The sequence below is a fragment of the Sparus aurata genome, chromosome 18 (assembly GCF_900880675.1).
Source record: "Sparus aurata chromosome 18, fSpaAur1.1, whole genome shotgun sequence".
In the NCBI taxonomy this organism is placed as follows: Eukaryota; Metazoa; Chordata; class Actinopteri; order Spariformes; family Sparidae; genus Sparus; species Sparus aurata.
Genome location: NC_044204.1, coordinates 838,760 through 862,666, shown reverse-complemented (window position 1 = coordinate 862,666; position 23,907 = coordinate 838,760). Strand labels below are relative to the sequence as shown.

Genomic DNA, 23,907 nt, shown 5'->3' with positions numbered 1-23,907 from the left:
TCAACATCAGAACAAATTCAAATTTATTTGACTTAACAAAACAAAGTGAGACAACGTGAAACTATAAAAACATTAAACTTCTACTTCAACTTCTTTCACTTCCTGCTGTTGTCACATTTTAAGCCCACAGGCGCATGTGATTCGCCATGCCACACTATGATGTCATCATACGAGGAGCAATGCTCATTGACATCAACTCCTGGAAGAGCAGCTTACAGGCGTAGGGCATCCGGACCAGAGAGATCTGACGGACACACAAACAGAACCAATACCAGATCAATATTATTACTAATAAAAATATCAATATTAATACTGAAAGACACAAAGATCAATACTCATACCAATAAAAACATCAATAATAAAACAAATGATACCAACAAATACCAATTAGTTATTGATCATGTTTACCTGTGTCTTGTTGCGGCAGCCTCGACACTCATATGTGTGTGTCCGCGTGTTGGCGATGGCCATCAGTCCACACAGGTTACACACATGAACCTGATATGGATCAGACGCCTCGAAAAGACGTTCTCGAAGGAACTGAGCTGCTCCATGAGCAATCTGACAGTCACGCTCCATCTCCCCAAACCGCAGGCCGCCATCACTGTGAGACAGACAGGTGAGTCAGAGAGATCACTCAGATGTAACACAGACAGGTAGACAAATGTCTCACTAACCGTGATCGTCCTTCCATGGGCTGCCTGTTGAGGATCTGGACAGGGCCCCGGGCCCTTGAGTGGATCTTGTCGTCCACCATGTGCTTCAGACGCTGATAGTAAGTTGGACCAATGAAGATCTGAGAAGTCAGCTTCCTCCCCGTGAAGCCGTTATACAGAACCTGAGCACAGATCAATAGTGTTGAAAGCACTGAAGTTGCTCAGTAAATGTACACCACATCGCACTGACATCACTCAGGCAGGGATCAAGTGTTCAAGTTAAACAGGAAGTAAACCAAGCGACTGACCTCATTTCCTCTCAGGTGGTATCCGTATTCTGACAGCAGGTTCGACACTTTCTGTACATTGACAGCATCGTTAAAAGGCGTGGCGTCACCAATCTCGCCTTTGTTCGCAGAAACCTGAAGCAAAAACAAAATATGCATATGTATGTCAATAAACCTGCATGTTGCATTTAAGTAAATGATTTATACCATTATAATAGATTTTCAGCCTGTGATCAGAGCTACAATTATTGATTATTACCAATATGTATATTTATGACTGGTACCTTGCCCTGCAGACACTCAATCAGATGGCCCACTGTCATTCTAGAGGGGATGGCGTGAGGGTTAATGATGATGTCTGGTGTAATTCCCTCGCAGGTGAATGGCATGTCCTTAGAGAAGTTGGAAGAATCGTTCACCAGCGTCATGTTTAAACTTCACAGATTGACACAATCTGACTGATGAAAAATATTTTCTGTGACTGGCGCCTGATTACCATGAACCTGATATGTTCATGAATGGATCCAGGACTAGAGGCCAGCCACTGACGACAGAAACATCTCACAGCATTCATAATCGGTAAGACTTTCTATTTGGACTTAACAAATAACATGATACAGCTACTTACTGTCTGCTGATTTCCTGTTTACCTCCTGTCTGTTTACTTCACATTTACCTCTTGTCTGTACTGGATCCCACAGGTTCCCTTCTGTCCGTGTCGACTGGCAAACTTGTCTCCGATCTGAGGAATTCGGACTGAGCGAACCTGCATGAACAGGAAGCTCATCAGAAAAAAAGAAAAAGGTATCTTCTCCAAGAATGTTCTGTCAGGTGCTCTGTCAGGTGTAACAGGTGTTGTGTCAGCTGTAACAGGTGTTCTTTCAGTTATAACAGGTGTTCTGTCAAGTGTAACAGGTGTTCTGTCAGGTATATCAGGTGTCTCACGTGGTCTCACGTGTGTCAGGTAGGGCTGGGCGATAAATCGGTAAATTCATTTAATTCGAGTTTGTGGTTTAGGACGTTTCTAAAAAAATAAAATAGATTTTCTCTTTAAATTGCTGCGCCGCCCCTCCCCATGGGCTCCTGTAGTTCATAGTGGGCTCCGCCCTCCCCCCGCATTTAGTTTCCACAGAGAAACAATCAACAACATGGCAGCAAGCCTCATCAGTAGTTTAGTTCTGTAGCGTCAGACCTCAAACAAACCACTGTCCGCTGCAAAGTTTGTTTAAAGGCTGCTGCAACTAAAGGCAGCAGACCGACAAATTTATTTCAGCCTCTCAAACAGACACATGCATCACAGTGGGACTCTTGTTGTTCACTACGAGATGTACAGGAGCACGGCAGCCCACAAACACCTGCTATAAAGCAGCCGAAATTAGCAGAATAATTTAATCATTGTGTTCCGTATGAGAAGAAAGGGGCTCAGTGGACAGCTTTTATGGATGCAGTCACGTTGCATATCGCTAAAGATATGGTGCCTGTATATACAGTGGAAAGCCAGAGGTTAATCCACATACTGAAAATGTTCGCCCCAGGTTTGTGCTACGAAGCCACAGTGAGACCTCGGGCCAGAGGTAGGAGACAGGCTCGTCTTCCTGGCCAAAAATGTGTAAAATAGACAGCAAGCACACACCTCATGTCCTGTACATCTACCTACATGTCATGATTACTATCCAATAGAATGTATGCAAAAATCTGTAGGCACGTAGTATGTTGCTGTTCCTTGTAGTATGCGTCTTTTCTGCATAGGCTTAATTTTTTTCATTTGTTTGCACTTTATGATTGCACTCTGCAATGGCATATTTATTTTTTGCCCTTTGTCTTGGGTAAATTTTATTTTATTATTTATGATTAACTATTATTTTAAGTTTCAATTTGAAGCCTTGTTCACATATGGTTTGTTTAAAAAAGAAAGTGCAATAAAAAAAGATATGTTTTACCCAACATAATCAGTGTTTCCTCTAGGATTTTTTTCAGCAGCGGGGGCAGGCTCTCGGGGAGCCTTGGCGGCGTAAACAAAATACACTTGACTGCAGATTTCACTTTTATGCCCAGCATAATCCCCCTTTTTATTGAATGGCTGGCATGGAAAATGGCTTTTTAAAGGCTGAATGTAAAAATAAAAAATAACGAAAATACAACAATAAAATAAAAAAATAAATAAAATAAATAATAATTTCTTGATGGGGCTGTAGAATCAGTGGCAAAGATTGCACCCAGGCTCAGAACAATGATTTTTTCTGGGTTTTGAGAAATATTTGAACAAGCTCATCTGAAAATGCAGTCAGCAGTTACATCATGGCGTGTATATATTCGCTTAATGCTATCAATTAGTTTACTAAGTAAGGGTAAGGAGAAACTGCGCCACTGATGGCAGAAGAAAGAAACAGGAGAAACTGTGTGAAACTGATACTGATCGTGTAAAATAAATAGTAATATTACCTCTCATATATGAACAGTTTATTTGCAAGAAATGAATTAAAAAAAAAAAAAAACTATTTTTACAATGAATAAACAAACAAACTCCCTGGAGTGTACATGGGAAACATATGATTTAGGACAAAAGTAAGACAACAGTAGAGCAAATTACGTTTACACTGATATGAATGCAGTTTAATATATTAATATCCTATACCATATAGTGCATTTCGTTTCATCTCCGTTTTCAATGCATAACGCATAAAACACTTTGTAACTGTGTTTTGTTGCCATACAGATAAAGACTATAATTATCTTATAATGTTAGTCTGAAGGACTGTTAGTCAGTCAGGGTAATTCTCACACGTGAAGCAGATATTACCTAATAGATGGGCATATAAAGGCATGTATTTACAATGCGTTATGGCGCACAATGGCTGCTTTGGCACTGTTGGAGGATGTGGCAAACGGAAGGATACGGAGGGAGCGGAACTGCAGTGACCAGCAAGATCCACTGGCCAACAGTGATGAGTGGCTGATGAGCCGTTTCCGACTCCCACGAGCTGTCCTCTTGGATCTATGTGCGGTATTGGGCCCAGCGTTAGAGAGGAGCACCCGCAGAAACCACGCCGTGCCGGTCCCGCTTCAAGTGCTCACAACACTCGGGTTTCAACCGGCACATTCCAGAGGGAATTGACAGGTCAGGGATATCCCAGCCAAACTTTAGCCGTGTTAGGCCAGACGTGTTAGGAGGTATAATTGGTTTGTCGCAGCAGTACATAAAGTTTCTTATACGGTGGGTGAACAGGCAAATAAAAATGCGCAATTTCCAGCAATGTCCGGTTTGACCCAAATGTAATCGGTGCCACTAACTGCACACAAGTTGCTATAAGATCACCAAAGTGAGAATGAATTGGGCCGGCATCGGTGTCCCCCTCCACCTCCGTGACCACGTCACTAAGGAGGGATTCCCTGATGATCCCAGTCAGTTTTTCATCCAGCGGGGTGAGCTCCGGTTGGCCCATTCCCCCGCCCGTCACACAGATGCTCTGCCTGTGTGTGATGCCAGGCGCTTTTTTGCTTCCACTTTTACGTCTGATCACTTTTTTTTCCACTTCGGCCACACTCCGACCTTCTGAGGCAACAGCATTTACATTGTCTGCCACATGCTGCCACTCTAGAGCCTTTTTGGCATTGGTGACCCGACCCAACTCTCTGCTTTCGGCATGCTTTCAGTCATGAATGAATATTAATTAGGGGCGTTTCTCTGAATATTCATAGGCAAATATGGGCGTGGTATGACCCGCACACAGGTGCGCCACATTTAGACTGGAGTGTGATTTATAAAGGGAAATCGGCGTAGGACGTGCGTGTGCACTGTTTTATAAATCAGGATATTTTTGTGCGTACGCAACCTTTTGACGTCAATCCTACGCACAGTTTTATAAATGAGGCCCCTGGTGCCTGGGTGCTTGACGTGATGTCACTTTCAAGGCCACGCTCTCGCGAGTAATTAACGTTGATGGCACCGGTAAGTTATTGGGGGAGGGCGGGGGGAATCTACTCCAAAGAGTAGATAATGAACAAGACAGTTATCTAGTTTACCTCAGCACTCGTGACACCCGACCCAGTGCAGGACTCTGCTGTGAAGGTGGAGATATGATGCGGCGGTGGTCAACAATTTAAAAAAAAAAAAAAGAACAAAAAAGAAATTTGAAGGAGCGGCGGCTAGGATTTAGGCGGGCCGCCACTCCTAAAAGAATGTAGAGGAAACACTGATAATGAATAATCGTGATTAATAATCGTGATTTCAATATTGATCAAAATAATCGTGATTATCATTTTGGCTATAATCGTGCAGCCCTATTGTAAACAAAAGGCACCTTTTGCAAAAAAGTATTTAATGAAAGTTATGTTAACACTTTATCAATCCCAATGGAGAAACTGATCTGTTTTTATAAAAACATACAATCTCACATGTTAAAATTATGTTTACAAAAGCATTTTATCAAAAAGGGACAAAATGTTTTCAAAAGGATGCACTTTTACTTTTTCAAGTGAGTTCCAGCTTGCACTGTTTACAATGACAGGGCAAATTTGTTTAAAATAAAAAGCATTAAAATAACTGCAATGCTTTTAAAATTTTGTTGTCATTTCAAGTTTGTTTTCGAGAAGGAAAAAAAAATGTGTAAATCGAGTTTGGTGTGAAAAATTTTAAGATTTTTTTTTAGATTCAATTTTTAGGCCATATCGCCCAGCCCTAGTGTCAGGTGTGGTGTCCTCTCACCCGGATCTTGCAGAACTTGTAGCCCTCCTGGTTCAGAGTCACCATCACCTGGTCCACAATGCCGGTCTCGCTGGTTCTCAGAAAAGTGCTACAGTCTCTCTTGGTGTAGCGCCGGTTGGTGCTGTCCAGCTCGTCGTCGTTCTCCGGCAGCGTCACTGTCTTCCCGATGATAACATCCTCGCCAGAGACACGGACACCAGGTGCAATGAGCCCATCGTCGTCAAGCTTGTCATAGATGGCGTGCCTCATACCTGAGGATATTTAAAATGAATTCTCAATCTCTGATGTAAGATTATCTCCGCTCACCAATAACATTCAACAGCTGAGACTAGACGCTGCTACCACACCCAAGATGATCGACAGGAATTTTCATACTGCAAACACCAGACTACAACTAAACAGACTTCAGCTGAGCATTTCTCACCTTGGCAGGTTTCACGTGTCGGCTTCTCAAAAATTTCCTCCTGGTCAAAACCTTTCTTAGACTCTTGCTCTTTGTAGGATCGATAGAAGACAGACCTGCAGAGTAAATAGCAGGTTTAGCCACAGAAAGAAAACACTGAAACACACATTGTTACATCAGAAACTAACACTCAGATCAGTAACTGATATCAGGCGTAAAAACTGGTAACTGACCTGAAGAAGCCTCGATCTACTGCCGACCGGTTCATGATCACCGAGTCTTCCTGGTTGTAGCCTGTGTATGAGGCAATCGCAACAATGGAGTTGATACCTGAAAAACAAGGACAGTTGTCTTTAACAAGGTGACTGGTGTCTCTGTCTCTTGCTCTCTGTACCTTCAGTGAGAGGGAAAGATCACAGCATTACATGTTTTGTAGGGGTGGGAATCTCTTGGCACCTCACGATTCGATTCGGATTCAGAGGTCAACGATTCGATTCTAACTCGATTCTCGATGCATCTCGATGCAGCAAGGTTTTTATGTACATTTCCATGCACGTTTTAAAAAAAAATAATAATAATTAAATCTAAGTTTGCTAATCACTTCCTACTTTTTCTCACTGTGTGACTACTTGGTACTTTCAAAGCAAAGTATTTGTAATGATCCATACTTAATTTACTTCCAATATATTTAATTAATAAAACAAATGAAAGAAATGTGGCAAGTCAACTGGAAGGTTACATTTGCTAGCAAACATCCAGCTTTGCAAAGAACCAAAAGGAAAAGAAAAGTGTTCCTGTAGCAGCATACATGTAGTACATTAATACAGCTGCAGCTGGTCGACGGTCGATACAGGTGTTTGTATCACAGGTTGATCTGGACGTCTCACACTTTGCCACAGCTGACTGACCTCACACTGAGTTCGGGCTGGATTTCAACATACTGTGCGGGCTGTTTGACAGTGTACAGTTTTCACATCGACTTGAATTCAGCTTAATAACGATGTATGCGGCTGGGAACGATGGCTTTAAGTAACCATTTGAACGCACGGCGGAATGACAGAAATACCCGATAGTTAGTTACAGGTGTCGCAAGTTAACCTGGACGCTGCGCACTCAACGCCACAGCTATCATCCAACGGCTAACAGCGGTCTCCACACTGCTCTCGAGCCGCTCGGCGTGAACAAATGCCTCAGACGTTCCACCCATGAGTTGTTTGTGAGTACAGACATTCACGACACATCCCATGCTTTTTGTTGTGTGCACGCCGTCAACTGTCTGGGCGCTGCACTTCCGCGCTTCTGAGTTCCGCCTCTTGCGTTCCGTCAACATTACGTTGTCAATTAACATGTAGAAAATTGGTTTTTGACATTTGTGAATCGATTCAGAATCATCCACGTCCGAATCGCGATTCATCTAAGAATCAATTATTTTTCCCACCCCTAATGTTTTGACTGTAGTTAGCACCTAAATTATATGTACCGCCAAATCACATAAAAATTGCTAAGATCTACAATATGTTATTTTAAAAATCCCAGAAGACGTTAATTGCTATATCAATCGTCATGGATTTATTTGGTGGATCAACGCTGGATGAAAAAACTTCTGAGAACTGAGAGAACTCTGGCTATATGAGACTAGATATAACTTGAATGCCACACCAATCAGCCTCCGGTGCAATCAGCTGTTTTTCAACGTTTTTAACGTTATGACGGGACAGCAAAGATTTAAAACAAGCCCATATTTTCTAACCCTATCACCAGAGTATTGTGTGGAGGTATTAGATGGAGTGGAGATTTATTTTACAAAAAATATATCTCTACGCTGATAATTTCAGCAGAAGTGTGTCTTAAATGATGATGATTAACTCAGTGCATCTCCATGCAAATAGTGACATTCTCCCCGCGTGGTCGGTGAAGGCTGCGCAGCCATCAGCAACTATCGGAGCCAAGTTAGCCAGTAACAATAGTTTGTAAAAAGGTCCAGTTTGTGACCTCTACTTTCCCAGCAACTGGGAAATAACAGACGAGATTTGTCTGTCTTTGGTTTTTCCGCGCGGATGAGGAGGTTGGCTGTCGGCTGTCTGAGCCTGTGTATTCTCTGATTGGTTGTGTGCCAGCTGTATGACCATTCTGATTGGCGGTGTGCTAGCAAATCAACACATTGTGTAGGAGGGGCGGAATACTGTGTGCGCTTTGTTTTTCTATGCACTCCGTTCCATCATTCCCCGTTTTAATGTTTTGGAGTAACGTTACTGGCACGAGACTAGCTGTTATGTCTGTTCAGGATGAATTAATCTGTGTTCATTTGGTAATGCCTTGCTGTATGCAGCCGTTTTTGTCTGAAATGGTTACGTTTTGTTTTGATTGAAAGTAAAGAGTTGCATGCATAAAGCTCTCGTCCAGCGTCTTTTTTGTACACAACACTGGCGCAACCCGCTTATTGCATCTCGCACAAGCGCAGAACGTACACACTACTGTGGAGTTGGCAGCACGTCGAAGCGGTGTGTTCAATGCAACTTTTTTGCCGAACGGGTCAGACAAGAGGCAACGGAGTGGTTGGATAAAGGCTGTTGGTTTGAGTCTGGGCGGTGTGTGGGGGCCTTAAGGAACCTTGCTACTCATTTGGTTCAAGGTTGTAATTTTTTCCCTCTACAAAACCACAGCGATCCTTTCTCTACAGTAAGCTCAAATCCATACCATCACAGCCCCAAACTGAGGCTCCCCGGAAAGTATCTCCAAGATGGACACAATGAGCTGGCCTCCACCTCATCTATCCGAATATACACTCAACCTTTGAAGAGCATCACAGCTTTTTACCTGTATTTTCGTGCGTGAAACTTGCCGATTCAGAAATTGATAATAAACAGCCGGACAGAAAACTCACTTCACTTCCAACTCAGATCTGCTGAAGTCTGAGAAATATCAGTCCGAATGTACAGTTAAGTGCTACCTGCAGGCAGCTCTCTGAAGCGCAGGTACTCCATGGATCGGGTGGTGACCAGCGGTTTCTGAGGGTAGTACAACACGTGAGCCAGTGTGTCCATTCGTACATGGAAGTTGGTGATGTAGACACCCATGGCTTGTTTACCCATAGCGGACTGGTACGTGTTCCTGGGAGACTGAAGAACAAGACCAAATAAAACTGATGTCACATGTCAATGAGAAAAAGGGTTAACATCATTGATAAGATGATGAGCCTTCGTCATGTGACTGCACCAAGCTAAGGCATTCCAGGTGGATGGTTGCAGGAAATTGAAACGGCATATAGGCCTCTTGAGCCATGTTTCCAATAATCAGTCAGTTCAGCGGAAAATATTTTGAATGGCATCTTTCCTGGTTGATACGGCTGTTACCATCCTGTAGAAGTCACCTACATTAGAGAGTAGTCAGCCGTGGAACACAAAACAGATCTAGGGTGGGGACAGGTACAGGTTTTGAGGATATCATATTGCCAGTGTTTCATATACGGGCCCACTCATCAGGTCCCAGGTGTCTCTGCAACCTGGGGCTACATCATGCATCTTTGTCTGTTTGATAGGGTCAATATTACTAATTAGTAACATTGACCCTGTCAAAATGGACAGAAGCAGCAGCCTCTTTCAAGAATCCTCAGGCCTTGCCTGGTAATGTAGGATTCATGACCATACTGTTATTGGTGATGTAACAGCTATTGGTGATGTTAGTGGAAGAATAAGTTACGTATAGACTGCCACAGTTCTGCTACTCAGAATCTTGGTGAGACAATTCTGTAGAAACATCATGATCCTGATGAGGTTATGACTGGTCCTACACTATGCATTCTCATAGGCAGCGTGACCTTATTGATATCCAAGTGTTTGGATTACTTCTTGCTTTAAGCTCTGCTTCTGGTGGTCATCATGGATTCATAGAACAGTGGGTACATAACAAAGTAACCAACTTTGTTTTTGTGGTTGGTTTTAAGATGACTTTTGTTTTTGGATTTTATTGTACCTGGTTGTGGTCGGGGAAGGGAATGATGGAAGCACAGACTCCAAGGATCATGGAGGGGTGGATCTCACAATGTGTGTAGGTTGAGCAGTAGGCCACACCCTTCTCCTGGAGGTCATCTGGGGTCATGGCGAGCATCACTGTCTCCTCCTCCAAAGTGTCAATGTACTCCACTACGCCACTTGCCACCAAGTCCTGCCAGCTGACCACCACAAACAAAGACACAAACAAAAGGCAAAAACTTAACTTCAACAGAAACTTTAGAATAGAAATTAAAAAAAAAAAAATCCAAGAATAGTAATTGACAATCAATCGATAATCCACAGTAGGGCTGCACGAAAAATCATTAAAAAAAGATCGCGATCTCGATTCACACATACACGTGATCTCATTTCCAAACATAGCGATTCTGAAGCATTTTATATCTTGAGCTGGATCACAAACAAATGCTCCTATTTTCCTCTCGGATTTTTTGAAGCGCCCCCAAACGCAGCACTTGATTCAGTGGAGGAAGCCCGCCTGCAGTTGAGTGTTTGGAAGGAGTGAGTGAGAAGTCGTTTTTAGACAGGGCAGCAAGCCGCCAATCTGCCCGTCCTTTTGGCAGCTAGGTCCGCGGTTTTAGACAGAGGGCGGCAAATTGAGGGTCTGTTTTGGTCCGCCGATTTGCTGCCTCGGAGGGTACTCTTATTTCCACCTCGCCTGCTAGACGGGCAACTGGACAGCCGCTGAGATCCGGGAGATGGTAGCGTCTCCTGGATCTCTAGCTTGTTGTTGTAGCGCAAGCTAGGAACGGTCGCTACTTTCAAATTAAAAGCCCCCCGCTAAGAACCCAGTTCTAAACTCCAATGGGGTGCAATGTAAAGCTCTTATTTTGAAGACAAATTCGTTGTCAATTGTTCACAGCCCAACTTCGGGCTTCACGTCACGTCGCATGTTTACGCCTACCTCAGAGGCAGCTTTTGGAAAAGGAGGAATAATAAGCCTCCATTTTAGAAAGCCGACCACAGCAGCTATCACATATCACCTAGCCAAGGATCTGGCCCCAGTAAAGGATGCTCTCTCATCTTGGAGACTAATTTTTTTTTTTTTTTACTTTTGCAAAAATCATTTCTCATCAATGATAGAACTTCAACAAAACAAAAAAAACATTGCTTTGGCAGAGGCATAGAGGCAAGTTCATCAGTGCAATAAACATTTTGTGAACAAAATCGTGCCAGAGAACCGTGATCTCAATTCTGAGCAAAAAAATCGTGATTCACATTTTTTCCAGAATCGTGCAGCCCTAACCCACAGTCAAAACTTAATTGATTTGTTTGCCTGTCGTTTTCTCACCCGAACTCCATCTCACCTGTAGTTGTTGTACTCTCTCTCCTTCAGCTGGTCAATGTGTCGTCTCTTTAGCAGTAGTTTTTGTTTTTCAACAATCAGCAGCGGTCGACAGATTCGTCCGGCATCTGTATAAATTCTGATCTCACGCTCTCTTATGTCTCTTATCATCGACACCTACAACATTACAACAAGCAGGAAACTGAGCTCAGACATTGTTTCTTACTGTCATCAAATCCCAAGTGCTACCTGACTTTCCTACCCTGTGTGCCCAGTAACTGCTGATACTGAGAAACACCTCACACATACATTTTTGAATTTATAAAAATAAAAAAGGGTGTAGTTCTCAAGATATACATATACATGCTGTTATGATTAGATTCAGATGATCTACCTCGGACACGATGATGTCCATCTGCCTGCGGAGCTTCCTCAATGTGTTCATCAGCTGTTCGGGATCTTTGTGGATTCCGACCCAGCAGCCGTTCACAAAGATCTTAGTGGCACTAAAACAGTAAAACCAAACAAAAAATGTGCATATTGGGAAAGTTTAAGCACAGTCAGTTGAAGAATATTGATTAATCATGAAAGATGGTTCGGTTGAGCTGACAGTTTTCATTCAAAGTGAATGCGATGCTGCCATCTGAAGGACGGTTTGAGTACATTTACAGAATGAATCTGTTATTGCAGAAACACATCTTTAGTTAGATATACCTAAAAATTTACAAAAAACTATGTTAACACTTTGTTGTTGTGAAAGCTGTGAAGGAATAAATCAAGCTGTAGCAACTTACTCTGCGATGGCAGCAGGTGAGATCTCTTCCAGGTTCTCCATACTCCACTCCTCGAGAAACTCCAGGATGGGAGATGGCTGAGAGCCCACAGAGATGTAGGCCATGAGGGCCAAGTTCTTCACCAGACCGACAGCATGACCCTGAGAGACAACACTGTTCGTTAATCGGTCATTAACATGGCTGATTTTGTAATGAATGAAGATCGGGTACAATTTAGTTTTTAATCACCAGCGTAGACAGTAGCGTGACACACAAACTCATATCTTTAATCAAACTCGATTAAGATGGTTGGTTCTGTGTTGCCAGACTGTATTTTCAGATTGATCTGGGGATCCAGGACTTCCTAAGATTGTTTGGGTCCAGTTTTTTTTTTTTTTTTTTTTACCTCAGGAGTCTCAGCAGGACACACCATTCCCCACAGTGTGTTGTGCAGCTGTCTGGGTTTGGCCAGTTTGCCGTCTCGGCCAATCGGGGAGTTGACACGGCGGAGGTGTGACAGAGTTGATGCAAAGGTCAGACGGTTTAACACCTACAAGCAGAAAAAAAAAGCTGCTGAGCTGATGTCTGTCCCCATTGGTACTGATCCAGACAAACAGGGACAGGCTGAGACCATCTGTGACATCTGCAAACATCTTTGTCCTTCAGCTAAACTGTGCTGCTTCAATTTGAAGACGTCACTCTGACACTGATGATATTGACTGATGTTAACTCTCCCAGATTTTATGATTTCAGAAGCTGCAACTTCTACACCACATTCTGCGTGTCAACATCTTCATTACAGGTGTTCTCACTTGTGACACTCCAGCTCGGGCCTGGTGAGCCTTTTTCACATCGCCCCAGTTTCCAGTAGCCAGCGAGTACTTCAGGCCATCTGAGATGATTCTGGTTTTAATGGCGAGCTCCAGATTGAAGTCTTTTCCTCTGTCAATGAACTTCTGAGCGTAAATCCGGATCTCCTTCAGCAGATTCTTAAACATGCTGAACTCAGAGAAAGATAGTTTTATTATTTCCCTTCAAATTCAATCAAGTTAAACTTCAAAGACATGATGACTGTGAGTGAAGTGAGCCCCACCCTCTGAACAAAAAGGCTAATAGCGGCCCCGCGAGGTCCAGCCTCTTGTTGCCATAGTGATCTCTGTCATCCAGCTCTCGTCTGCCAAGAGCAGCCAGCAGCAGCCTATGGACCATGTACCTGAAACACAGTAATATATAGTTGTTCACACTGATGCACACTAACAGACACAGAAGATCATTAGAAGACTTTCATACACGATGACACTAATTTGGGCAGGTGTTTTCAGGTGGGACTTACCCCAAGAAGTAGGCCTTCTTGGTCTCACAGAAGTCGCTGACTCCGACATGTGGCAGCATCTCTTTCTGCAGAACTTCTTTGGCATATTTTATTCGTCGTTCTTTTGTCACGCCAGGTTTGGCTCCTCTGGAACCGATGAAGTTCAACGCCACATTCTGCTCCTGGATCACAAACGCTTCATCCAGAGACGGCTTCACCTGGAAACACGGTGACATCACTGGTGATAAGACAGCCCTGTGGGCAAGGCTAACAGTGACTCAACCAGTAGATCCTCAGTGCGTTTACTGGCTAAACCATTACTATTACAACCACCATTAGCTCAATAACTGATAATCACACTGACCATCTCCATCATCTCAGGGTCGTCAAAGTCATATATGATGTGTTCCAGGATGTCTCTGTCTGACACGAAGCCGAGCGCTCGAAAAACAATGATGATGGGAACTTCTTGTCTGATGTAGGGCAGTGTGGACACAATCCTTTGACCAATGGCACTCTTCTTCACTCCCTGAAAGACACAGTCCATCAGTAATCAGTGAGTTGATGAATCACTTTTGTCTTCTGATTGATCAGTAATGGTGCATATAGGAGTTACAGATGATGGAGGACCTCTCTGTCCTCACGTTATTAATATTAACATCTTTTAAATCAATGGATGACAAAATAATAATTAATACTGTATCCAGGTGAACATTTGGACTCACCTGTCCTCCTCTGGCCATCATGCTGACCCAGATGGTGCTGGTAGGACGGGAAGAGTTCTCCAAACAGGACCGACACTCGCCTGTGTAGGCGTACTTTGAGTCCTTCTTTGCAAACACGTACACCGTGTTGGTGGCCATTTTCTCTTGAGCAATTAGCACCTGTGAACCAGCACAGAAACCACTTTGATCAGTAAAACCAGTAACAAACCAGTTTGATGAGGAAAACCAGTAAGACACCAGTTTGCTTGTTTTTATCCAGTTTGGAGAGTACAGATGTCATACACATACACACACACATATGTGCCTATATACTGTATATATATACATAAACATAGCACAAAAAGTGAGGAAATTTGTGTTAAGTAGATTATTTCTTTGTTTCCCTTTTAAATGTTGCCACATTTGTAAGGAACATTCATCTGTGGGATGAGCAGCAGAGCTGAGTATGTGGGTTGCGCCCATGAAAAATGTACCAAATCTTCTCTGCCGAACAGCTTATTCTGCTTCTTTTCTGCTTCTTTATTAATTGAACTAACAGGAGCCTCAGTAGTGTGTGGAAGAACCACACATAGCCACAACAGCCTGGCACCTCCTCCTCATGCTGGTCACATACTGCTGTGGGATGGCATCCTATTCTTCAACCAGCATTTGTCGCAAGTCAGCCAGCGTGGCTGAGTTGGTCAATCTGGCATGAAGAGCACACTGATCCCCCCCCCCCCAGAGGTCAGGACTGCTGGCAGGCCATTCCATTCTCTCCCCTCCCAAATTCTGGAAGCAGTCTCTGAAATACCCCCATGCTCTGTGGGGGGCAAGCGTCGTCATCATGGAGGATAGAGTTCATATACTCAGATGATGCAGACAGCCTCCTCCTCCTTGCCAAAGGCAGGCACGCAGTATAGTTTTACTTTGTGTGAGTATTACTGAGGAATGTTACATTCAGGTCTGTTGTTGCTTGTTGGTTTTGAGTTTATCATTTCTGGAGCATGCAGTACTATTGCGGTTATTCTGGAGATTATTCTGGACAGTATTTCTTGTTTTAGATTGTTGTAATAATTATATACATACATTTGCATAAAGGATTTTTATCCACTCCCTTGTTGAAAAGAATATTAAAAACAAAAAAATGGCTTGTTAAGGTTAATTTAGAACAGAAAAAACAGCCCCAATACATTTTAAATATACACATATATATAGACACCTGTCCCATGTCTGAACGTCACATATGAAGCTAAAACCAGCAGCTGGTTAGCTTGGCTTGACAAAAACACTCAGAGCATACCTTCTCAGAGCCGTTGATGATGAAATAACCTCCGGGGTCAAGCGGACACTCGTTGAGCTCGCATAGATCTCGGTCTGTCAGGCCACTCAGCAGACAGTAGGTGGAGCGAAGCATGATGGGAATTTTTCCAATGAAGGTCTTCTGGTGCTGAGTCTGGAGCTGGTCCTCGCCCTCCTTTATGATGGTCTTTGTGATGTCAACATACAGAGGGGCCGAGTACCTGGAGATGTGACACAATAACACAGATCATGGGTAACCAGGGGATACTGGGGAAACAGGTGAGAATGCAGGCGTGCGCGTAGTGTTACTTTGGCAAACCTGCGGATATAGTGTCTGCAGTGTGGAAATAACTTAAATTTGAAAGCGAAAGCAGTCCAACGGCGACATGTAACATCTGCTATTGAGATTGAGGAGTCACATGCCGATTTGGGTTGATTTGGGCGGGGTCTGAGCCGGTCGGCAATGACGGTAGGAGACGCTATCGGTTGTCAGGGGCAACACCTTCAGAACTTCACAGAGGCGCGACTAAACATTCCAGAGCTCTTTAATTTTTGCGCATTTATTATTTCGGCGGGACAGAGACGGATCTACGAATACGAGAAAGAAAAGGAAGAAAGTAAAGCAATGCAAAAAGTTAAGGCGAAAGAAAAGGGACCTTACAGGAACAAGCTCACACCAAGCGCAAAACAGCGGTATTTGGAGAAGCTCTCGGACATCCAAAATATCGACCCATACGAGCTCCCTGCAGCGGAATGGCACAGAGACCTGGACCATTTTCCTCCATGCACATACATGGACATCGTCAATTACCTTGTTTTTGGTGTAAGTTACTACACAATGCAGGAGTTTAAAAGCCACTAGTCTTTGGAAAGTTACGAGACTTTCTGCTGTGGCTGGGTGCAGGACTTGGCCATCTACAAGCCTCCAGGTGGTGAAAACAGCGTTGTACTGGCAAAAAGACATTTTTAGAGAACGTACACACACTCTCATCGACTGAGGGGTGCGATCGAAAGTAAGGTCCTTTCTTCTTATTGCAGCCACCCAAGCAATCCGGCGTCTCCTCGTCAGTTCAGAGACTTGCTCTCCTTGATGCTGTGTCCATTTCGGCAACCTAAAAAACTGTATCCCATTGTTCCTATGTTTTCCATATGTATCGTGTGAGGTACTGGAGCAGTTTTTAACGCAGCAGTGACTTCCAGGTAGGGCTGCACGATTCTGGAAAAAATGTGAATCACGATTTTTTTGCTTAGAATTGAGATCACGATTCTCTGGCACGATTTTTTTCACAAAATGTTTATTGCACTGATAAACTTGAACAAAACAAAACAAAAAAAACATCGTAGTATGGCAGAGGCATACTACTATGCCTCTGCCAAAGCAATGTTTTTTTTGTTTTGTTCAAGTTCTATCATTGGATGAGAAATGATTTTTACAAAAGTAAAAAAAAAAAATTAGTCTCCAAGATGAGAGGGGATCCTTCTATACCTCGTGTTGTACAGTGTTTATTGGGGCCGTATCTCTGGCTAGGTGATATGTGATAGCTGCTGTGATCGGCTTTCTAAAACGGAGGCATAATACTCCTCCTTTTCCAAAAGCCGCCTCAGAGGTAGGCGTAAACATGTGACGTGACGTGAAGCCCGAAGTTGGGCTGTGAACAGTTAACAACGAATTTGTCTTCAAAATAAGAGCTTTACATTGCACCCCATTGGAGTTTAGAACTGGGTTCTTAGCGGGGGGCTTTTAGTTTGAAAGTAGCGACCGTTCCTAGCTTGTGGCTACAACAACAAGCTAACACAACCATACAGCTAGAGATCCAGGAGACGCTAGCATCTCGCGGATCTCAGCGGCTGTCCAGTTGCACATCTAGCAGGCGAGGCGGAAATAAGTGTACCCTCCGAGGCGGCAAATCAGGGGTCTGTTTTGGTCCGCCGATTTGCCGCCTCGGAGGGTAAAACCGCGGACCTAGCCACCAAAAGGACGGGCAGATTGGCGGCTTGCTGCCCCGTCTAACAACGGCTTCTCACTCACTCCTTCCAAACACTCAACTGAATCACGTGTTGTGAAGACGCTTTACCACAGGTTGAGGGAGGAGGCAGCGGCAGTGCTGCGTTTGGGGGCACTTCAAAAAATCCGGGAAGAAAATAGGAACATTTGTTTGTGATTCAGCTCGAGATATAAAATGCTTCAGAATCGCTGTGTGTAGAAATGAGATCACGTGTATGTGTGAATCGAGATCGCGATTTTTTAAAGATTTTTTGTGCAGCCCAACTTCCAGGCATGGTAAAACAGTGCGGAATTGTAAAAACCTCCTCTACTACCGAGTTAAGAACACACGTAAACAATCGTGTTTTGCCGCCGGCATCCTGCCATCATGGCGGAAAGGGGGAAGATCCCGCGAGATACCGTGATATCGAGGGGAGGGGCTCTGTACCATGACGACAGCCATTTCGCGGAGCTGCATTTAATACTCCTCAGTTGATACGGCATATACAAAACAAACACTCAAAGAATACAACGTGTTCACTCGAGAGTACAGGTGGGGACACCAAAGCAGCAAACAGTCGCGGATACTTTCAAAAGTTAAGAGAAATATCCTCAGCGACATGTCCACAAAAATTTCAGAGAGGGTCATCAAATTAATCTCTCTGGATAACCAGCTCATCTCCGCGGTACAGGATCAGGGTGTTCTTCGTCATCTGGAGTTTTTGAATCCCCGGTATGTCCTACCATCTCTGCATTACATTTGCTCCACTTTCGAGTTACAGCGACAGACAGACAGTCGAGGAGATGCTGAACGCTGTGAAATAGACAAGCAACGTGTTCACGTCATTTTATGTGACAACGTAAAGAATATGAAATAAGCAGTGGATGATATGGAGGTACCAAGCGTGGGCTGCGTCTCACACATTTCAGCTTGCTGTACATGAGGGTCTGCTGGTGGTAGGCCAATGTTGTAATAGCATATGCAGAATAAGAAATAGCCATATGAAAGTATATACTTTGTTTCAACAAAATAGAAAACCTATTAAGGAACAGCTTGGATGCAGGTACTTTTTTTTCTTTATGCAGCTGTATTATCCAGGAAAATATTAGTTAAGGCCAAGTATCGGATCGGGACTCGGTATCGGCAGATACTAAAGATCAACACAGAGTGTCACTGCTCGTGAGACCCGAGTAGCATTAAAAAGAAGCTCTGGGGGTAAAGGGTACCCACTCGGGGGGTGTCCAGAGGTACCAGTTCTGCAGACTCCCAGAGCCCAGATTTTTCATACCTTCCAATTTAGCCCTGCTAAACAAAATCCTTCTGATATCATTTGTGTGTCAGTTACATGACTGTGTTCTTGTTGTTGGTGATGTAAAGCACAGTTTTGCAAAAAATCTGTCTTTGACTGTAATTGTTGTAATGTTGTGGTTGTTCTTGTTTTTATGAGACAAAAAAAATATTTTGGTGAGGATAATAAGGGAAAGTGAGTTGAAGACTTACGTGAGGTTTCGTAGTCGGGCTTCATTGGGCATCATGGGAGACGGAGCTCCGTCTCTCTCCCAGTGGGTGGGCTTGGACAGGTAAATTTGCTCAAACTTTAGCAGATAACGAGGCTGAAATAGGAAACAGAGGTCAGAGTGATATCACAGCGAGACATGCTAGATCTAATTATCTTAAACCAGGCCCTACACAGACCCTAAAGACTTGGACTGAAAGAGGTTCCTCTTAACAGATCAACCAGAGGTTGTGAAACAGGCAATTACGAATGATGCAATGAATGATGCAATTTTACAATTTTACAGAGTTAGAAACTTAACATTAAAATATGAACAAACTATGTACAAGAAGCAACCCCTCTTACTGGTCCACATGGACTTTCAATCGGTTTCAATGTTATCAGAGGTGATTGTCTCTAGGTTTTGCATATTTGCCTCAGACAAACGACTTTTTATGGTTGTTTTATTTTAATCATATATCTGTGCTCTGCTGCCACACTGGAGACTGGGATTACCAGTGCCAGACGACAGCGATCTTAAATGCTGGCAGTGGCAGGTCAGTGGCAGGTCAGTGGCAGGTCAAGGTCAGCTGTTGCCACTGTTTGCATCATTCCTAGCTGCCGAGTTGTGAAGTCAGGACCTAGATCTGGTCCAGATTCATTCCAGGTGTTGCTCACCGGCTCCTCCACCTCTCCTGAGGTGTGCTGCGCTTCAGCCTGTAGGTCAATGGGCGGAGCATCCTCCACGATCCTCTGGACCGACATCTGGATGAACTCATCAAACGAATCCAGCTGCTGGCGCACCAGACCCTTCTCGTCAAAGTAAGAGCTGAAAGAAACCAGAAGTGTTTATTTTGTCAGACCAGGACTCATGTATCATCAGACCAAAGACAGACATACAGTATACACTTATTAACACATATGGAGAGATACAGTTTGTACAGATTTTATAGAGTTCACAAAGACTGGACTGTTTCCTGAGAAGGTTTACTCAGACAGAGGAGAAAGGACGACAGAGGGAGAGAGAGGAGACAGGACGACGGAGGACACAGGACATCAGAGGATGATGACAGGACAACAGAAGGAGCTGCGAGTGAGAGTGTTTATCTGTTATTATCTGCTTTATCAGTTAATGAACTGCAGACCGGATTCTCTGTCAAAGGCAGAGTGACAGCTGACTTCATTCAAACAGGTCCAATGTAGACCGAATGCACTCTATAGGTCCAATTTATATAGGTGAAAGACCAGTTTCAACACGCTGGGTGATAAATCGGCAAAATTGATTAATTCGAGTTTTTGGTTTAGGACGATTTTAAAAAATGAAAATCGATTTTTTATTTAACTTGCTCCGCCACCGCTCCTCACGGGCTCCCGTAGTTCATAGTAGGCTCCGCCCCCCCGGCAGTGACTTTCCACAGAAAAAACAAACACAACATGCAGCCAGCAAAGAGTTCGTTCCTAAAAAGGCACCATCTCGTCAGTAGCTTGGCTTTGTTGCGTCGGACCTCGAACAAACCACCGTCCACTGTAAAGTTTGTTCAAAGGCTGTTGTAACTAAAGGCAGCGGACCAAACCATTTATTTCAGCATCTCAAACAGACGCCTGGATCACAGTGGGACACTTGTTCACTACGAGATGTACAGACCACGGCTGCCCACAGATACCCGCTAAAAAGCAGCCAACATTAGTGGAATCATTTAATCATTGTGTCCCGTATCAGAAGAAAGGGTCCCGGTGGACAGCTGTTACAGATGCAGTGACGTTGCATATCGCTAAAGACATGCTGCTCGTATGGAAAAGCCGGAGGTTCATCCACATGCTGAAAATGTTAGACCCCAGGTTTGTGTTACGAAGCCACAACGGGGCATTATGTCTCAAGCCAGAGGAAGCAGACAGGCTCGTCTCCCTGGCCAAAAATGTGTAAAACAGACAGCAAGCACACACCTCATGTCCTGTACATCTACCAACATGTGATGTTTACTATGCAATGCATGCAGATGTTTAATTTAGTTTACATATCTTCAGGGATACAAAATACGTTTTTGTAAACAAAGGCACCTTTTGCAAAATAAAGTATTTAATGAAAGTTATGTTAACACTTTATCAATACCAATATGGAAACTGATCTGTTTTTCTAATAGCAAGCAATCTAACATGTTAAATTTATGTTTACAAAAGCATTTTATAAAAAAGGGGCACAGTCTTTTCAAAAGGATGCACTTTTATATATTCTTTCAAGTGAGTTTGAAGCTGCACCGTTTACCGTGGCAGGGCAAATTTGTTGTAAATCATAGCATTAAGATAAAAGCAATGCTTTTAATAATTTCTTTGTAATTTGAAGTTTGTTCTCGAGAAGAAAAAAAAAATCGATTAAAATCGTAAATCGAGTTTGGTGTGAAAAAATCGGAGATTCAATTTTTAGGCCATATCGCCAAGCCCTAGATTCAAGTAAAATGTCTGACATTTTTTTTGTTGTCATTACAATGTCTAGAACATGTACATATGTAGTTATTGTGTACATATGTAGTTATAGTGGAATAGATTCATCACATTTCATTTAGAGCTTGTTATATATTTGTTGCAAATCTACAACACTGGGTGAGTCTGGTAGTCAAAATAGCAGGCTTGTTGCAGTCGGCACAAACAGGTTGTATTCCCTCCACTACACCACTGCCTGAAACAGAGTGTTTTCTTTATACATGGACAGTATACATACTACCCTTGTGTTGTGTTCTGGTCAAATTTGACTGATTTAAAAGTTTTATCTCTAAAAAATGTAGTTAATTTAATCAGACTGACCTAAAATTCCATGACTTTGTCCACAAAGAGGATATCAACAGACCAGTCAGTTCTGGGAAAGGTTCATAGTAGGCTCCGCCCCCCCGGCAGTGACTTTCCACAGAAAAAACAAACATCATGCAGCCAGCAAAGAGTTTGTTCCTAAAAAGGCACCGTCTCGTCAGTAGCTTGGTTTTGTTGCGTCGGACCTCGAACAAACCACCGTCCACTGTAAAGTTTTTTCAAAGGCTGTTGTAACTAAAGGCAGCGGACCAAACCATTTATTTCAGCATCTCAAACAGACGCCTGGATCACAGTGGGACACTTGTTCACTACGAGATGTACAGACCGTGGCTGCCCACAGATACCAGCTAAAAAGCAGCCAACATTAGCGGAATCATTTAATCATTGTGTCCCGTATCAGAAGAAAGGGTCCCGGTGGACAGCTGTTACAGATGCAGTGACGTTGCATATCGCTAAAGACATGCTGCTCGTATGGAAAAGCTGGAGGTTCATCCACATGCTGAAAATGTTAGACCCCAGGTTTGTGTTACGAAGCCACAACGGGGCATTATGTCTCAAGCCAGAGGAAGCAGACAGGCTCGTCTTCCTGGCCAAAAATGTGTAAAACAGACAGCAAGCACACACCTCATGTCCTGTACATCTACCAACATGTGATGTTTACTATGCAATGCATGCAGATGTTTAATTTAGTTTACATATCTTCAGGGATACAAAATACGTTTTTGTAAACAAAGGCACCTTTTGCAAAATAAAGTATTTAATGAAAGTTATGTTAACACTTTATCAATACCAATATGGAAACTGATCTGTTTTTCTAATAGCAAGCAATCTGACATGTTAAATTTATGTTTACAAAAGCATTTTATAAAAAAGGGGCACAGTCTTTTCAAAAGGATGCACTTTTATATATTTTTTCAAGTGAGTTTGAAGCTGCACCGTTTACAGTGGCAGGGCAAATTTGTTGTAAATCATAGCATTAAGATAAAAGCAATGCTTTTAATAATTTCTTTGTAATTTGAAGTTTGTTCTCGAGAAGAAAAAAAAACGATTAAAATCGTAAATCGAGTTTGGTGTGAAAAAATCGGAGATTCAATTTTTAGGCCATATCGCCCAGCCCTAGATTCAAGTAAGTAAAATGTCTTTGAAATTTTTTTTGTTGTCATTACAATGTCTAGAACATGTACATATGTAGTTATTGTGGAATAGATTCATCACATTTCATTTAGAGCTTGTTATATATTTGTTGCAAATCTACAACACTGGGTGAATCTGGTAGTCAAAATAGCAGGCTTGTTGCAGTCGGCACAAACAGGTTGTATTCCCTCCACTACACCACTGCCGTCACACTTGTGTCCTCCTTTGCTGGACCTGAACCTGTGCAGAAGATTCAACGCTGGGACAAAGCCAGCAGAACCTACACTGAAGTTGAGAGGCCTTACATTGTTGGTGCCTACAACAAGTACATGGGAGGTGTGGATTTGTTGGACTCATTTACAGCCAAACATAAGTCCCCCATCAAATCCTGTTGCTGGTACATGTACATCTTCTGGCACACCATCATCCTCTCTCAAGATGTCTAGCAAAGAGACAATGAACAGGAGACAGTTTCAGGCACAGCTAGCATCCCCTCTCATCCTGGTGAACATGGCGCTCCAAACTCCAAAGAGAGGATGACCATCTTCAGGCAAAGGGAGCCCAGCAACAGTAACATCAGAAAGCCCTCTGAATGCTCAGAAAAGACCATCCAAGAGAAGTGCACACCTCCCATTGGCTGTATGCAAGGACCTAGTTGCCCATTTCCCAGTGAAGACAGGGAGAGGACGCTGCAGACACTGCATTAAAGGATACACTAACACGCAATGCAGCAAGTGTAATGTTCGCCTTTGCTTTACAGAGGACAAGAACTGTTTTTGGGACTTTCACTATGAATGAAAGTCAGAAGAAAAAAAAGAAATGAAGAAGTCACTAGAAAAAGCTGTTTAATTAAAAAAAATAAATACATTTCTTCATAAAAATATGACTAATGTGTGATTATTAAAAGTTTGACAGTTTATTAACAGTTTATGACAACGGCGGAGCGTCCAGACGCAGCGGCTTAGGGCTCCCTGTTATTTTGCATCTTTTTTGTGTTTTATTTGTAATTTTTTTGTTCTTCTGGCACACACATGCCACAGTGGCCCATCTACAGTCG

At 43.1% G+C, this 23,907-nt stretch overlaps 1 protein-coding gene across 1 annotated transcript in view; it reads right to left on the bottom strand.

Annotated features, from left to right (window-relative positions):
- Positions 1–23,907, bottom strand: part of polr2b (RNA polymerase II subunit B) — a 29,411-nt gene continuing 5,504 nt past the window's right edge. Inside the window, exons 3-25 of the mRNA XM_030395559.1 lie at positions 19,593–19,743; positions 18,920–19,032; positions 15,436–15,655; positions 14,157–14,315; positions 13,796–13,960; positions 13,453–13,649; positions 13,213–13,332; positions 12,932–13,118; positions 12,526–12,669; positions 12,141–12,280; positions 11,741–11,852; positions 11,369–11,523; positions 10,024–10,222; positions 9,002–9,170; positions 6,285–6,381; positions 6,073–6,167; positions 5,649–5,899; positions 1,620–1,709; positions 1,228–1,335; positions 965–1,078; positions 678–838; positions 409–604; positions 1–244 (exon numbers count right to left, since the gene is read on the bottom strand). Coding sequence (XP_030251419.1) covers positions 155–244; positions 409–604; positions 678–838; positions 965–1,078; positions 1,228–1,335; positions 1,620–1,709; positions 5,649–5,899; positions 6,073–6,167; positions 6,285–6,381; positions 9,002–9,170; positions 10,024–10,222; positions 11,369–11,523; positions 11,741–11,852; positions 12,141–12,280; positions 12,526–12,669; positions 12,932–13,118; positions 13,213–13,332; positions 13,453–13,649; positions 13,796–13,960; positions 14,157–14,315; positions 15,436–15,655; positions 18,920–19,032; positions 19,593–19,743 — 3,433 coding nt within the window. The 3' untranslated portion in view covers positions 1–154. The remainder of the gene's footprint in view (positions 245–408; positions 605–677; positions 839–964; positions 1,079–1,227; positions 1,336–1,619; positions 1,710–5,648; positions 5,900–6,072; positions 6,168–6,284; positions 6,382–9,001; positions 9,171–10,023; positions 10,223–11,368; positions 11,524–11,740; positions 11,853–12,140; positions 12,281–12,525; positions 12,670–12,931; positions 13,119–13,212; positions 13,333–13,452; positions 13,650–13,795; positions 13,961–14,156; positions 14,316–15,435; positions 15,656–18,919; positions 19,033–19,592; positions 19,744–23,907) is intronic.